The 17,233-nt window shown below is 37.7% G+C and overlaps 1 protein-coding gene across 1 annotated transcript in view; it reads right to left on the bottom strand.

Annotated features, from left to right (window-relative positions):
• Positions 1–17,233, bottom strand: part of MAN1A1 (mannosidase alpha class 1A member 1) — a 173,558-nt gene that overhangs the window by 103,000 nt on the left and 53,325 nt on the right. The window contains exon 5 of the mRNA NM_001205972.1: positions 6,556–6,636. Coding sequence (NP_001192901.1) covers positions 6,556–6,636 — 81 coding nt within the window. The remainder of the gene's footprint in view (positions 1–6,555; positions 6,637–17,233) is intronic.

Below are 17,233 nucleotides of genomic sequence, written 5' to 3'. Positions count from 1 at the left end.
TGCCAAAGCCTTTGACTGTGTGGATCACAATCAACTGTGGAAAATTCTGAAAGAGATGGGCATACCAGACCACCTGACCTGCCTCTTGAGAAACCTATATGCAGGTCAGGAAGCAACAGTTAGAACTAGACATGGAACAACAGACTGGTTCCAAATAGGAAAAGGAGTACGTCAAGGCTGTATATTGTCACCCTGCTTATTTAACTTATATGCAGAGTACATCATGAGAAATGCTGGGCTGGAAGAAGCACAAGCTGGAATCAAGATTGCTGGGAGAAAGATCAATAACCTCAGATATGCAGACAACACCACCCTTATGGCAGGAAACTGAAGAGGAACTAAAAAGCCTCTTGATGAAAGTGAGAGAGGAGAGTGAAAAAGTTGGCTTAAAGCTCAACATTCAGAAAACGAAGATGATGGCATCTGGTCCCATCACTTCATGGCAAATAGATGGGGAAACAGTGGAAACAGTGTCAGACTATTTTTGGGGGCTCCAAAATCACTGCAGATGGTGATTGCAGCCATGAAATTAAAAGATGCTTACTCCTTGGAAAGAAAGTTATGACCAACATAGATAGTATATTAAAGCAGATATTACTTTGCCAACAAAGGTCCATCTAGTCAAGGCTATGGTTTTTCCAGTGGTCATGTATGGATATGAGAGTTGGACTGTGAAGAAAGCTGAGTGCCGAAGAATTGATGAACTGTGGTGTTGGAGAAGACTCTTGAGAGTCCCTTGGACTGCAAGGAGATCCAACCAGTCTATCCTAACGAGACCAGTCCTGGGTGTTCACTGGAAGGACTGATGCTGAGGCTGGAACTCCAATACTTTGGCCACCTCATGCGGGGAGCTGACTCACTGGAAAAGACCCTGATGCTGGGAGGGATTGGGGGCAGGAGGAGAAGGGGACGACAGAGGATGAGATGGCTGGATGGCATCACTGACTCGATGGACGTGGGTCTCAGTGAACTCCGGGAGATGGTGATGGACAGGGAGGCCTGGCGTGCTGCGATTCACGGGGTCGCAGATTTGGACACAACTAAGCGACTGAATGACTGAACTGAACTGATGTGGTGGTAACACTGCATTCCCTCCCCCAACCCTTTAAGTTACAGTGACCAAGTGACTTGCTTTGGTCAATGAGAAGAGAGCTGAAGTAACAGGTGTTTTCCCAACAGCTGCATTAAAAGACAGTGTGTGGTTTTCTAGGTTTTCTTTTGCTACCTCCCCACCCTCCAACACCCTGACTCCTGTCTTGGCAAATGCAAATGACTCAGATGGCAGCTGGTCCATCTGTGTCTGGGCTCCAGGGGGAGGTTGACGAGAAGCAGAGTCGTGGGCAGACCATGTGGCATGCACCGGACAGAAAGTGGGTACAGCATATTCTTGTAAACCACTAGGATTTTTGAGGCTGTTATTGTATCATTCTAGTCTCTTCTAACTGATGTGAATTTGCAGCCCTATTTCATAAAGAAACAAGGTAATTTTCTGAGTTTCCCTCTCCTTTAGGTGCCAAGCCCTCTTGTTTGGTCTATCATCTTTATCAATCAGATGCAAATCTATACCAGCTTCGGGCATTTATATATTAGCCATGTATAAGTTTTGGAGCTGAAATTATTGGCACTCTGTGGAACTGCTTTCATGAATTACTGAGATAAAGTTCTCATAGCTAATAAAACTTCTGTGCTTTCAAAAACAATCATAAATACAGGATAGAGCTTTGTACAGAGTGAGACATATAGCAAACCCGAGTTAAGCAGTAGGGATGATTTCTATAACTCAATGCAGTACAAAAAAAGTAGTATTTTCATTTGACTAAAGTGTACATTATTTTAGAATCAATTCCACGTACTCCTAGATCCTTTTTAAAGTATAAAATAAACTTTCAATCTTAATAAAATATTCAACATGAAACGATTTAACTCATTAACCATGGAAACAATGACACATTTAAGCAAAATTACTGTCATCTAATATTATTTTGCTAAGTTAAACATTTTTAAATGAAAATATTACTTATTTAGTTTATCATACTTCTTTATTTTATAAAAGTTTCAATAGTAAATTAATATTTAAAGTATATGTAAGGAACATCACTAAATAAACTCTACAAAATTGATGTCTAGCCCCTGAGGCCACCCCAAATGCCTGAATCCTATTATGAGGAAAAGAAAATAAATTTTTCTACCACTATATTCACATTCTCAATCTTATTTCCCTCCTCCCCACTCCACAATCCTTCCCCCTTCTTTTAGGTTTACCCCCTTGATATTTTTAAAATTAGTGTTATTAGCTACTTCTCTTTTTCAGGAAGTTCTTTAGCAGTCTTTCCTACTGGTATGTCTGGAGCAGTGGATTTCTTTTGGTTAATTTGGTAAAACATTCTTTTGCTGCCTTCAAAATGAAGGCTATCTGAGTAAACCGATCTAATGTAAAAATCCATTATACGTGTTTCCCCAGTCTTGGAGCAGATGCCCTTGTTTCTTTTATTCACTGGAAGCTCATTCAATCTTTTTAGCTTTGATGAGTTGACTTTTTGTTTTTCTACTTCACATACTTAAACCATGTTAACTGAATGTTTCCTCTGAGAACAAAATACCTGGTCAGTACTAAATGTTCTCTCTCAATTTATAGTTTTTCAAATCAGGAAAAGCTTTCCTAAGTATTTTATTAAATTATCAGTTTCCACAGAGCTTGTATGTTTCCTCTGATCCTCTTACCCACCATAGTGAAATTATGTCCTTTTTTTTTTTAAACTCCCATTTTTTCTTCATACCCTTCCAACAGAGCCTGAATTTCCGGTTTAGAAATTATCTATATTTGGTCTTCATGGGATACAGAATTCAAGCCACATGGAAGACTCCTATCATATCCTCCCTTTCATTTCCCAAGAGCCTCACGGGGCCACATTAACTAAAACAGACAACTGACCTTTCTGATAGGGCTTTGCATCTTGACAAGGGTAGAGAAAATCAGTGATATTTATTATTCCTAGGATGTCCCAGAGTGATTGTTCAACTATAAAGATCCTCTCTGGCACCTTGAGAGTGTTAGGTTCAATTTGTTCTTCAGCCTTTTTCTACATGTCTGTGACACGACTGTATCCCATTAAATTAATTTTCTGCTCAACACAACCATCGATTTCTGTGGTAAAAGAAACAATAATATTTGATATAGTCATATGTGTTATTTTCTACATGTATCATTGTCTCTTGAAATGCCTTGTTTTGCATTTGCCGATTTTCAGTGTCACTTTTGCTTTGTTACTCTTAATCAACATTTCCCAAAATTTGTTCTGGGAAACAATGTTTGTAACTCAGTGTTAGCAGATGTTACATTAAAAAAAAAAAGAGTTTGTAGTTAAGTAAGTATGGGAAACACAAAGATAAATAAAATTAGTTTCTTTTTCTGTGACTTTGAATTTCTAAGAAAAAATATAGGATGTAGTTTTTCCTAATTTATTTTTAGAACGTACACAGATACAGATTTATTCTGCCATATCTAAGGTGATCTGTAGAATGTAATTTGGGGAATGGTATTGCAGAGGTTGCTATTTACTATCTTCAATACAGACTTTAGTTTCCCTCAAACTTGTAATAATACAGCAATGCTATCTCTTTTATTTTTAATACAATTTAGTGTTTGGTATTCATCTTATTCTTATCCCATTGGTTTGTACTTTTTGTGGTTATCTGTATTTCTTACATAGACTCTGGAAATCCTGTGACTTGGTTTTAAAAAAAATATTACAACATATTTTAACTGAGCTAGGGCATTTTAAGTTTTGAAAATGTATTTCATGTGTCTATTGTTCTTTTGGTAGGTTTAGAAATTCATTGACATTCTTCATTATTGCTCAGTGTTTCTAACTATAATTTTCCTGAGGTATGTAACCCAAAGCAGTGGTTCCTCTTCTGTTTTTGCAGCATAAATTTAAAAATCTTGAGCTTATATCAATGTAGGCCTATATACTTCTGAAGGTGATTTATAAGATGCTCTCAGAACACGCCTGAACCTCAGCGATGAAATGAGAATGTTAAATTATGGTGATTTAGCAGTCCCTCTATGAGATAATTTAGGAAGATGAATTTTCCTAGACTATCTTAGTAATACCTTGATCTACATAAAAGTGTGTAGCACAGAACTTTATTAACAATCAAAAACCAACTAATTCATAATGTGGCCATGTTGATGTTCTTTCTATTAAATGAATGCCTAATTTTTCATTTTGATATGGAGACAAATAGATCAAGCTCAGACTTATGGTAAATAATTTTTCCTTGATCCTATTCCTGTTATTGGTCAAATGAAAGGTAACTATCAGTGATGAGGTAACTGGTAGGAAAAAACAGGAGATAATGGTAAAACAGTCTAATACTAATTGTTTCTCATCTGGCAATCTCACTTTAAAGAATAAATATATTTATTGGTGATTATAGCTACATTATTCAAACTATAGGAATACTGAAAACAACCCAACTGTTCAACATTTAGGGAACAGTTAGCAAAAACGGTGGTGAGAAGATGAATCTTTAAGAACTAAAATTAAAAATATATTCTATATAAACACAAAAGTATATAAGAAAGGAAGTTAAGCTAAGTTAATTTTTATCATAAAATTAAAATACAGAAAATATAGATAAAATTAATACAATGTTTGCACATGGATAAGGACAAAGCATATATACTAAAAGAATAATTATTTTCAATGGAAGTGTTCTTTATGGTCTTTTGTTTACTACAGTTAGCTAAGCATAGAATTTTAAAATACTCTTACAAGGTCTTAGACAAATGATTTTATCCAGGCAAACTGTATCTGTGGGTATTATATTTTTATCAGTAAATAAATATGTCTCTAATAAGAATACTCATATATAGAAACAAACACATAAACTTAAGACACTGTTATGGGTGAAAAAGTACCCCAATTTATATGATAAATATTTAGAAGAAATACATAACTGCTTCTCTTTGCATGTTCTATTACCCTATCTGAGTCCAGATACAATGAAGTAGTCCTATTTCCTCCAAATTGTCTCACCCTCACAGAAATGATGACGAGAGTTAAAACCAAGTATGCCACATCAAAAGTAATGAGAATATGCAGACACTGGGTACGCAAAGACACAAATGCTAAAAGCAGAAATTTGTTCAGTAAAAAACCAGTAGCTAATTTTAAGTAGGAGTTTTTAAAATTATGGATTCCCTTGATTAGTGTTTAGAACATCCTAAACCAAAATGAACAACTGAAGTTATTTGGGACTGGAAAAAGGGAAGAAGAGGGATAACGAAGAACAGGATTTAACACAAAGAGGACACATTAAAAGGAATATAGAAGCCATCTATATACTTTGAAAACCTCTATGGTAGAATAAAATCTAAAGTGAAAGACAAGCTGTTTTGCTATTAGTAGGAAAGTACCTGAGAGACAGAAACAAAGGAACGCAGCCTTTCTCATTAAACGTTTATTGCTCTGCTTAAGCTTGTTTGAAGGAGCACAGAAACACATGGACCAGTATGCTAGGTCAGATCCACTCTTGCCCCAGCCAGACTGCTGAGACTAACACAAATCTGATTGATATGCAAATGAAATATGTGACTGTTTTTCCTTGATGTCAGCTTCTAACACTGTTGACATTAAAAGTGAGGTCCACTAATAACTCTTAGTGGACACTTAGGTTGTTATTCATAAAGTTGCCCAAAGCCTTTTGAGGAAATAGCATCTATGGTCTTCATGAGCATGATACAAAAATCTCTTCTTAATCTACTGATAAAAAGCAGCTAAAAATGAAAAATTTCTTCTTTGCCCTGAGCAGCAGATAATTAATGAAGCCTAACTTAGGAAGAGCTGCAAAACACTTTACAAGGACTTACTGGCCTACAGGACTTCTAACTGGGAAGCAGAATATCTCACTCATTTTCTTAAATACTAGTTTTTATATCTCACTTGCCAAGCTTTCTTTATTTCAATTTTTTTTTTTTTTATTAAGCTAACATTATACTAACATGTCTGATGGCTCAGTGGGTAAAGAATCTGCCTGAAATGCAGGAGGCATAGGAGACAGGGGTTCAATCCCTAGGCTGGGAAGATCGAAGGAAATGGCAATCCACTCCAGCATTCTTGCCTGGAGGATCCCATGGACAGAGGAGCCTGGGAGGCTACAGTTCATGGGGTCACAAAGAGTCAGACACGACTCAGTGACAGGGATATATACTAACGTTAAAATAATTTTTAAAGAAAGAAATCCACAAGCTTGCCACTCCACTAAACCTTATGACTTTGTCCATAGGCATATATAATTTGTAGTTTTAATCACACGATACGTAACCTAATAGAGCCAGGCTTTTTTACAGGCACTGTTTAACATTTTTCGACATGCATGTTCTGCTGAACTTTCCCAGTGTGCTCACTTAATTAGTATATGATAAAAGAGTTCAGTATATGCTAGAGGCCAATCAAAATGTGAAAATTTAATGGATACCACAAAAGCCATACAGAAAATATGATATTAAGACACTCATAATTCCCATTTATAAGCCACTTTCCATCTTACCTCTGCTCCAGACAGATAGTAGGCTGAGATTAGTCCACCAACAAAGCGTATATTTACTTCAAAAACAGAAACTTCAGCATTCTGTAGGAAACAGAATAAAGGATGTTCATATGTAAATGGTAGGATATAATCGAGAAAAATATCAGCATGAAAAGTGCATGAAATATTTAAATTTTCTTCAATCTTACATGCTTGCTCAGAGAAATTTATACACAAGAGGAAAAGCTTTGTCTTTTAACTGTGTCAAATATATGTAAATATTATAGATAATTTTGACTCTTAAAATAACAATTATAAAAATATTTATAAAATGAAGTTATTTCCTCTCTCTATTCAGCAGAGGTTCAGTTCAATCGCTCAGTCATGTCCAGCTCTTTGTGACCCCATGGAGTGCAGCACACCAGGCCTCCCTGTCCATCAACAACTCCCGGAGTTTACCCAAACTCATGTCCATTGAGTCAGTGATGCCATCCAACCATCTCATCCTCTGTCGTCCCCTTCTCTTCCTGCCTTCAATCTTTCCCAGCATCAGGGTCTTTTCAAAGGAGTCAGCTCTTTGCATCAGGTGGCAAAGTACTGGAGCTTCAGCTTCAACATCAGTCCTTTCAATGAACATCCAGAACTGATCTCCTTTAGGATGGACTGGTTGGATTCCCTTGTAGTCCAAGGGAGTCTCAAGAATGTTCTCCAACACCACAGTTCAAAAGCATCAATTCTTTGACGCTCAGCTTTCTTTACAGTCCAACTCTCACATCCATACATGACTACTAGAAAAACCATAGTCTTGACTAGACAGACTTTTGTTGGCAAAGTAATGTCTCTGCTGTCTAGGTTGGTCATAACTTTCCTTCCAAGGAGCAAGTGTCTTTTAATTTCATGGCTGCAGCCACCATCTGCAGTGATTTTGGAGCCCTCTAAAATAAAGTCAGCCACTGTTTCCACTGTTTCCCCATCTATTTGCCATAAAGTGATGGGTGCAGATATCATGATCTTAGTTTTCTGAATGCTGGGCTTTAAGCCAACTTTTTCACTCTCCTCTTTTACCTTCATCAAGAGGCTCTTTAGTAGAGGTTATAATACTCAATATTCTCTGTGCAGATGTGACAGGCTCAGGATATTCTATTATTCTGTTCTGTGTTCTTTTATTTTATTCATTTGCCTGTTTGGCCATAAGGGCTCTTTATACATTGGCTGGTAGTTCAACATCATTCTATAACTCTTCCTGCATCAGGATCTGAACTTGGAGCGGCTTGGGTTCTAATGCTGAATCTCAAATATACTGCTTTTGGTCTGGGATGGTCATATTTCTTTGAGAATAAGTTTCATCTCTAAGTAGAGGATTATATGTTGGACTTCCCAGGTGACTCAGTGGTAAAGAATAGTTCTGCCAGTGCAGGAGACGCAGGAGATGTGGGTTCGATCCCTGGATTGGAATGATGCCCTCGAGTAGGAAACGGCAACCCATTCCAGTATTCTTGCATGGAAAATCCCATGGACAGAGGAGCCTGGTGGGCTACAGTCCATAAGGTTGCAAAGAGTCAGACACAACTGAGTGACTGAGCAATAATATATGTTGAACCTTTTTAAATTAGCTCTTATATACACCAATAATAGCTTGCTTCTATTACTATTTACAAAGTACTATATCCTGCATTATAGTCATATAGTCTCTTTATATGACTAAGTCTTTTAATCCTCATACCAACTGTATGAAATAACTGCTATTCTTTTGTCCCTTTTACAAATGGAGAAACAAAATTATAGTGGTTATTGTGACTATTTTAAGGTCAGACAACTAGTATGTGGTTGAATCAGGATTTAAACTTGAGTACTCTGATTTGTGGTCTAGGGCTCTGTTTTCCTCATTCCTGTCACCTCACGTGATAATGCATCAGGTATCTTTGTTAATGGTCATATAATTCTGGCATATAGTTGGTAAATATCGCCAATAATCGTTTCATAATATTTGACTATTACATTCTATTATAGACAATTTAGCACAGCTAACCTACAATAGAAGTTAGATACACTTTGTTATCGAACCAAACTTTGGGTCTGCTTGCCCACACAACAAAGCCAATCTACTGATACTGGATTGCAGGGAAGGAAAGTACAGTGTTTACTGCACAATACTAATGAGAACAAGGGCAGCTCATGCTCAAAAGACCTGAACTCTCGATGGCTCTGAGGGAAGGGGTTTTAAAGGCAGTGTGACGGGGGGGGGGGGGTGGGGAGGGGACTGTAGGGTGCATGATCAGCTCATGCACCATTCTCAGGATTGGACGGCATCAAGGTAAAATTTCAAGCATCATCAATATTCTGGTTTCAACTAGACTAGGGTCTATGTGCTTACAGTCAGCAGTTTTCATCTGGGGTGGGTCTGTTTCCTGTAAAAATAACACAGGAATGTGTGCCAGGCCTTTACCTATATCTTTCAGGGAACTGGGAGTTCAGTGATTATGCTATGTGGCAGATTTATAATCTAAATTGCTACCAGGTTCCAGGCCCAATAGCTATTTTTTGTTTCTACATTTTCACATTTCCTAATCATTAACTCTTGAGCCAGCCTTTTGAGACTCAAGAGAGGCCTGGAAGACTAAAGCAAAAGTCTTTTGCTTCAAAGGATAGGGACACAGGGGCTTGTGTATTGTTTAAACTCCAAGCTTTTGTTAGCTTCTTTTCATGGTCATTGGGCCTACGTGATAATTGTTCACTTTTGCCTAACATCAAATCATTCACTGAAATCACAGAGGCTAATAGCAAACTAATATATGGAGTCAATGCCCAGCAGATGAGCTTAGTCACAATTTTTGGAGAAATTATTTCCTTTAACAAACATTTATTAAGCAACTACTATGTGCCAGGCACTGTCCTAGGTTCTAGGGACACAGCAATGAAATCTCAGGTCCTCAACTTATGGAGTCTACATTTTAGTGGGAGTCTACATTTTCAGGAAAAAAAGAATATGTATTTTCATTTAATTTCCACATGTTCTCTCTAAAAAGGTGTAAGGATCTCACAAATTAAAGCTAAGTAATTGCATAAGTTACAACTTTGTTTTTTTCTTGCAAAAGGAAGATCATGAAAATTACTTATAAGAGACAATAACTAGGTTAGAGTTAGGAAAAATCATCATAATATATGACTCTCTGGTGAGTTCATTTAGTTGTATTCCCTAATTTCTAATATGTACCTAATACCTAATTTGATTAGAGAACTTTACATAGTAATAGTTTATCTGTGATGTGTATCACTCTGAATGAGTATCATACAAATATTGGTAGAAGCTTTAATATTCCACAAAATTACTGATAGGGAAAAAGGAAGGAAATTATTAATTTATTTTTGCTCACACAGCCATACTTCTTATGTCTAAAGGTAATGTCTAATAATAAAATCTAATAAATAAAACCCTCAAATCTTATCACTCTCAATTTGTACTTGTGGTTTTAGTTTTTAAACCTAAGAATAGTCCTCCACATTTCTGCCTATTGAAGCATGTTGATTTTATATTCTTATTCTAGCTTTGGGTTCATTTGCTATACATTCTCTTTTCCTCCTTTGAAAACTTTGGATAACTGGGACTTTTCTATAAATATCTGATAAAAATTATTGCAAAGTAGAGGACTGAGCCATGTCAAACATCATCATAAATATATCTTCAGCAAGACATCAGTCACTTACAGGTTACAGCTGTTCAACCAGTTATTGATCCAGCAATGTGTTCTTAGAACCTAAATTCTATTTATCTTCCTCTGTCCGAAGATATTGAGAGATGGTTTTGCAAAGTGCCCTGCTCAAGGTCAGTGCTTTGTCTTTTGAATTTCTCAGATCTAATAGTTTGGTGAGCCCATCCAAGAAGCAAATCTGGCTTGTTAGTGAATCCATGCAGGTTCCTAGTTCCTTGTGTTCCTGTCATTGAAGATCTCATTCAGGAATGTCAAATCACCATTAGTCATACACAATAGTCATCATATTTACCTTCTTTTGAAAGCCAAAACTACATTTGAATTCCCAATATATAATTTTTTATCCTTTTTTCCCCCCAAAGTTAAATCCAACTTATGTGAAGCCTAAGTTTGAGAGCTTTTAACATTTGGGGTTATACTATGTTTTAGGTAAGAAGACTGAAATTTGCATACTTTAGGTCACTCTTTACAGATCTGTAGATGAAAAGGACTAAGAAGATAAAAACATAACATCTTGCTTGGCTATAGTGGGGGCAAAAGACTATAAAAACACTGCTCTAGAGGCAGAAAGACCTGGCATCGAAGGTTGGTTCAGGAGACAGCTAAATGTGAGATCCCAGGCAAACCACATATCCTGAGTCTTGGTTTTCTCATTTGTAAAAAGGGACCATGCACTTCTTACAGGGCACTATGAGTCCGTGCATTGCACACACTGCCTGGCACAGGTGAAAGTACCCAGTAAAGAGTTGCTGCCCTTACACTGCACAAACCTCAGCTGAAGTAAACCAATAAGGCCTAGCTTCCTCAGGGATGAATAGCAAATCAGAAACTGCAGAACCATAATCTTCTAAATACTAGAATGCAAACTGATCCTTTTGGGAGTCATGTCCCATACCCTTATAAGTGAGTTATGTTTCAAATCCTCTTTTTGAATATAGTATCCTGACCAAATTTCCTTTTGTGCTTAAAGTACTTTATACGATATCTGGATTTTCCAAAGTGAACTTCTACAATCTGTGGGTTTGAGGCCAACTTTATAAATGTCTTGATTCTAATTCACATGAAAATAATCTTATTAAATTTGAATGAAGATACGCATCCTATTAATATTAATGCAGCATCTTTTCAGATGCTCTAAAACTTCTCCAGTGATTCACCCTAATGACAGAAGAGGGGTCTGGGCAGGGAGAGAACAGTATGTGAAGGATGGGAGCCCCAAACAGCCTGCAACACTAAAATTTTGTGTGATTTATCTTAACAATGTAGATTTTGTAATCTCCTTCAATCCGTGTTTGGTTTTTTTTACATATGTAATCTTTAAAAAATTTAAAAAATGGGAGTATAAGTGCTTTAAATGTTGTGCTAGTTTCTTCTGTACAACATCATGAATCAGCTACATGTATCCATATATCCCCCTCCCTCTTGAGCCTTCCTCCCATCACCCGACCCCATCCCACCCCTCCACATCATCACAGAGCATCAAGCTGAGCTCCCTGTGCTATACAGAAGCTTGTGTTTATTTTAAATGAGATTAAATTCCTTAAATCTTTAAGTCAGGTCGCATTTCAGGAATACGCCCTACGTATCCTATGGTGTCTAGTACACAGTGAATGTACACGTGTGAGTGCCAGTTTGAGAAGTAGATCCAGTCTTTGTTTAAACTGCATGCACAATGGATGAGCAAGGGGAAGGTGGACATTTTCGGCTTAAAGCCTACCCACAAAACTATGTGGGCTGGAAAAACTGCTCTTTCACTTTGACTTTCCTCTACCAATAGCTGTTGAATCAAAGAACACACATAACCATAATCACACATAAATTAAATAAGATATGTAGTATAATTAACTTTGCAACTAAAATCAAGAGGTAAAATCATGCAAAAACTAAGCTTCCCTACTAAAGTCTCATATTGCCCAGGATGTCTTAGACTGGTAATTTCCACATTAAGTTAACCCCTTTCCTTAGTATTGCTGTCCTCTGGCATACTAAGTATGTGTATATGTGCTTGCTATATACAAATATATATAGGGAAAGTCACTCAGTCGTGTATGACTCTATGCAACCCCATGGACTATACAGTCCATGTAATTCTCTAGGCCAGAATACTGGAGTGGGTAGCCTTTCCCTTCTCCAGGGGATCTTCCCAACCCAGGGATCGAACCCAGGTCTCCCGCATTGCAGGCGGATTCTTTACCAGCTGAGCTACAACGGAAGCCCTGCAGCTTAAGAGAAAGATAAAAAACGTCTGACACTTGCAGCCTATTTTCTCCGTTTGGGGGCCGCTAGCCTTCCTGCCTGTTATCCTCTCATTCTCCCCGTTTCTTTTACGAGAATTATGTTGCCAAGGGCAAGGGGTTTTGTTCTTGTTCCGTAACTGCTTCTGTGCTGATAAGGGGCGTCGTACCTAAATTGGTGAGGCAACATATTCTCCTAACCCTCATATTCAGGGTCTCTGATCCACATATATATATCAACCTCCTTCTACGAGACAGGATGGTATTTTAAATAACTCAAAGAAATTTATTAGGTGCATTTTTATAAGCAACTTATTCACTTTTATAAGCAAATTATAAGATGATAGATTTTAGTAAGTGAAATAACAGTCTTGACTATTTGAATAACAAATTAAGGTTGTAGAACAGATTCAGCCATGGATTTTGATTGAGGAATTATAGAGGCACAAACTTTCCTTGATAGATATATTGCTCCTTTGCACCTTCAGGCTTTAAGATAATTATTTAGAATCAAATCTGCATCAAGTTTAAGGAACTCTCCTTAATTCTTAACTTATGTTCCATACAGCAGAACAGACTGGATTGCTTTAAACTGAAAAACACTTCTTAGGAAATAATTTTTATTTCCAGAAATATCTTAATTTTAAATATCTTAATCCTATTCTCTATTCCAATTATTAGAATTTTTTTTTTCAGACTAATTCTCTGAGCCCTAACATCAAAGAATACTTCTCTGCTAGCTATTCCTCTAAACTTCCTGTCAGTTTTCTATTCAATGAACTATAAGTAACGAACAAGCAAGTATTAATAACAGCTGCCCCAATACAAACCAATGCCATAACTGTTTAATAACAACTGCTCCACTACTAACATGTGCTAACCTAGAGAGCGTATTAAAAAGCAGAGACATCATTTTGCTGACACATTTCCATATAATCAAAACCATGGTTTTTCCAGTAGTCATGTATGGATGTGAGAGCCGAGAAGGCTCTCAGAGCCCAAGAAGGCTGAGTGCCGAGAAATTGATGCTTTCGAACTGTGGTGTTAGAGAAGACTCTTGAGAGTCCACTGGACAGAAAGGAGATTAAACTAGTCAATCCTAAAGGAAATCAACCCTGAATATTCGTTGGAAGCACAGGTGCTGAAGCTCCAGTACTTTGGCCACCTGATGTGAAGAGCTAACTCACTGGAAAAGTCGCTGATGCTGGAAAATACTGAGTAGAGGAGGAGAAGGGGGCAACAAAGGAGAGATGGTTGGATGGCATCATTGATTCAATGGGCATGAGTTTGAACAAACTCACAAAGATAGTGAAGGACAGAGAAGCCTGGCATGCTGCAGTCCACGGGGTCGCAAAGAGTCAGACAGACTGAGAAACTGAACAACTATGCTTCATCTTACTGAGAACCAGTGGAAACAGCATTATCCTTTTCAAGACAGGCAACTACCCATAAGCTTTGTCTATGTTTAGGCTTAGCATACACATTCATTTGTATGTGGTTCTTCAAAGTGTGTGTTGTAGTAACATCTTGAGGATTACATCTCCTCTTAATAGATTAAATTACAATATTAAACAGTATAGCTTAGTATAATATGTGTCTGAGCAGCTTTTAACTTCATGTTTAAGTAACATGATAGACCTCTTAAGATGAATAAAGTACAGTTCTTCGAGCAACAAAGATAGGCAAATCACCTTCTTCTCTCTGTTAATAGGTTAGTTTTACCAAGCAGGTCCAGAAAGGCCCTCAAGCAGCAGTCCACTCTATCACTGATTACTGACAGAGGGATCATAGCTCAGTATCCTCATAGCCAAAACTGAAATCATCTCCTTTGGCAGACAGTGATTAGCATTCAGAGAGAAAACACTGAACAGCTCCATTTGACAGGATAATTAACTCAGTTATCTACACCATCAGGACGTTAAGGCTGCTCGAAAACAGAGCTTTTATAAAAGCAATACTAAGGCAAAGGTCACTTCTCCTATACTCCATGTTATGGAGCTCTGGACCTAAGCCAAGAACTCATTCAGGCACTTGAAGAGATCCCAATTTGCTTCTTGAGGTCAACTTACAACCTTCAGATAGAGAACCCTACAGCTTATTTGCTAAAAGTAGGATGGCATTCCAATTGGGTAAGAGAATAATCTGGATCTTTAAAAATACAGTCACTGTTGCTACCAATACCTCTGTTATCTAAAACATATGGTGTTCATTACAATTAAAAAGCACAATTCAAGTGCTTGCCAAAGATCAGTCTCATTGTGTTGCTAGTTAGAGTCTGGAACAAGCTAATCATTAGCCTTTGTCATTCTCAAAGCTCATCCTCTCATACAGAGATATCACTTTACCTCAATGCAGAAAAAGGCTTTTTAATAATATTTTAGTATAGCTTTGATTTTTACTGAGGGTTTAATATAAGAAATTGTTATCTGGAGTAAATGTCTATGACATAGAATTCATTATGAAAGTCAGTTTTCAATATTCCTCATGGAAGGATCTAGGTGATCAATACTTTTTTAAAGTCACAGTAGAGAGGAGGAAGCAGAAGGCAATGGCAACCCACTCTGGTACTCTTGCCTGGAAAATTCCATGGACGGAGGAGCCCGGTAGGCTGCAGTCCATGGGGTCACTAAGAGTCGGACATGACTGAATGACTTCACTTTCACTTTTCACTTTCATGCATTGCAGAAGGAAATGGCAACCCACTCCAGTGTTCTTGCCTGGAGAATCCCAGGGACGGGGGAGCCTGGTGGGCTGCCATCTATGGGGTCGGACTCTGTCAGACTTAGCAGCAGCAGAAAGGAGGAAGTTCAGAACTGAATTTGCAAAGGCCTAAATATGAAACTCCTGATCATTTGTTCTTAGGTTAATGATCTTCCTGTATCAGGAGCCACCACAAACCTGTTCTGGAAGTAGGTTAGGTAAAAACAAGCATATCAATTGCACCTGAACTGCAGATCATTTCTAACTATTTAAAAATATGACACAGTGCAGCTACCCATGTTCCATGTCAGCTTCTCTCCTAGCTGAGGCTAGCAAAGTTTGTCAGTAAGTAGGACAAGGTAACAACACATCATTTCATTAATCTTTAGTGAATACCTATGGAATGATATATCCTAATGAGTACTGAGATATCAAGATTACATGCCTACTTTTGAGGGACTCAAATTCTTTGGCTGCCTATGTATTTTTCAACTCTTGGCATTTCCTTTCCACTAAAAACAGGGTCACTGGGTTAGGCAGATCTTATTAAAAAGCACAGCTCTTATCTGATGCATGATTTGGGGCAGATTAATTAGTTACCGCTTCATCTATAAAAATAGGGAAAACATTTGGGAGAATGGCAATGAAACATGTAAAATATCATGTAGGAAACGAGTTGCCAGTCCAGATTCGATGCATGATGCTGGATGCTTGGGGCTGGTGCACTGGGACGGCCCAGAGGGATGGTATGGGGAGGGAGGAGGGAGGAGGGTTCGGGATGGGGAACACATGTATACCTGTGGCGGATTCATTTTGATATTTGGCAAAACTAATACAATTATGTAAAGTTTAAAAATAAAATAAAATTAGAGGAAAAAAAAAAAAAATAGGGAAAACACCACTTACCCCCTGTAATGTGTCACAAAGACTAAATCAGGTAATCTATGAAAAAAATCACCTAGCATTAACACTCGGAGAAGGCAATGGCACCCCACTCCAGTACTCTTGCCTGGAAAATTCCATGGATGGAGGAGGCTGGTAGGCTGCAGTCCATGGGGTCGCGAAGAGTCGGACATGACTGAGTGACTTCACTTTCACTTTTCACTTTCATGCATTGGAGAAGGAAATGGCAACCCACTCCAGTGTTCTTGCCTGGAGAATCCCAGGGACGGGGAGGCCTCGTGGGCTGCCATCTCTGGGGTTGCACAGAGTCAGACACGACTGAAGCAACTTAGCAGCAGCAGCAGCAGCATTAATACTCTGTATGTCTCAGGACTCTTTAAATAGTAATTTCCTTTGTCCTTTCTTCATTTCCTAAAAAACCTGGCCTGAACTAGGTAATTTGACTATTATTCCTGCTAGACTATAAGCTTCATTAGGGTAAGAACTTGACAATTAAAAGGTAATTACTATAGCTATATTTAAAATGGATAACTAAAAAGAACCTACTGTATAGCACATGGAACTCTGTTCAATGTTACGTGGCAGCGTGGATGGGAGGGGAGTTTTGGGAAGAATGTATACATGTATATGTAAGGCTGAATGCCTTTGGGGGTTCACCTGAAAATATCACAACATTGTTAATGAGCTATTCTCCAATACAAACTAAAAAGTTTTAAAAAAGGTGATTAGTAATAATTAATACATGCATGAATTAATGAATGAGTAATGAATAGCCAAGGATCTGCTTTGGATCCCTTGTCTTAGGATTGCTTTGAACTAAAACCAGAAAACTCAGCCACCAGTCTACCCTTAACCTTTTCTGCCCAGACCTACGTGCCTTTAGAGAATTGGAATAAATACAAAGCTCTACGTGAAGCCCCTGCTCCTACAGATTATCTCAGTGATTTAAGTCAGTTGTTACAGCCATTTGTACTTTGTACTACCAAGTATGCAAATTCAATCAACTTGCTATGCCTTAATTAAAAGAAAATGAGTTTTGGTTAATGACAGTATAAACCAATAAAAGACATGTACTTTATACCTGTAAGTGATGCAAATTGAATATTTCACATATAAACAAATTTATTCTTGACTGTAAGATTTGTTTATACT

Source organism: Bos taurus, chromosome 9, assembly GCF_002263795.3.
Source record: "Bos taurus isolate L1 Dominette 01449 registration number 42190680 breed Hereford chromosome 9, ARS-UCD2.0, whole genome shotgun sequence".
NCBI lineage: Eukaryota > Metazoa > Chordata > Mammalia > Artiodactyla > Bovidae > Bos > Bos taurus.
Note: the sequence above shows the minus strand (reverse complement) of the source record. Positions and strands in the feature narration are given on the sequence as shown.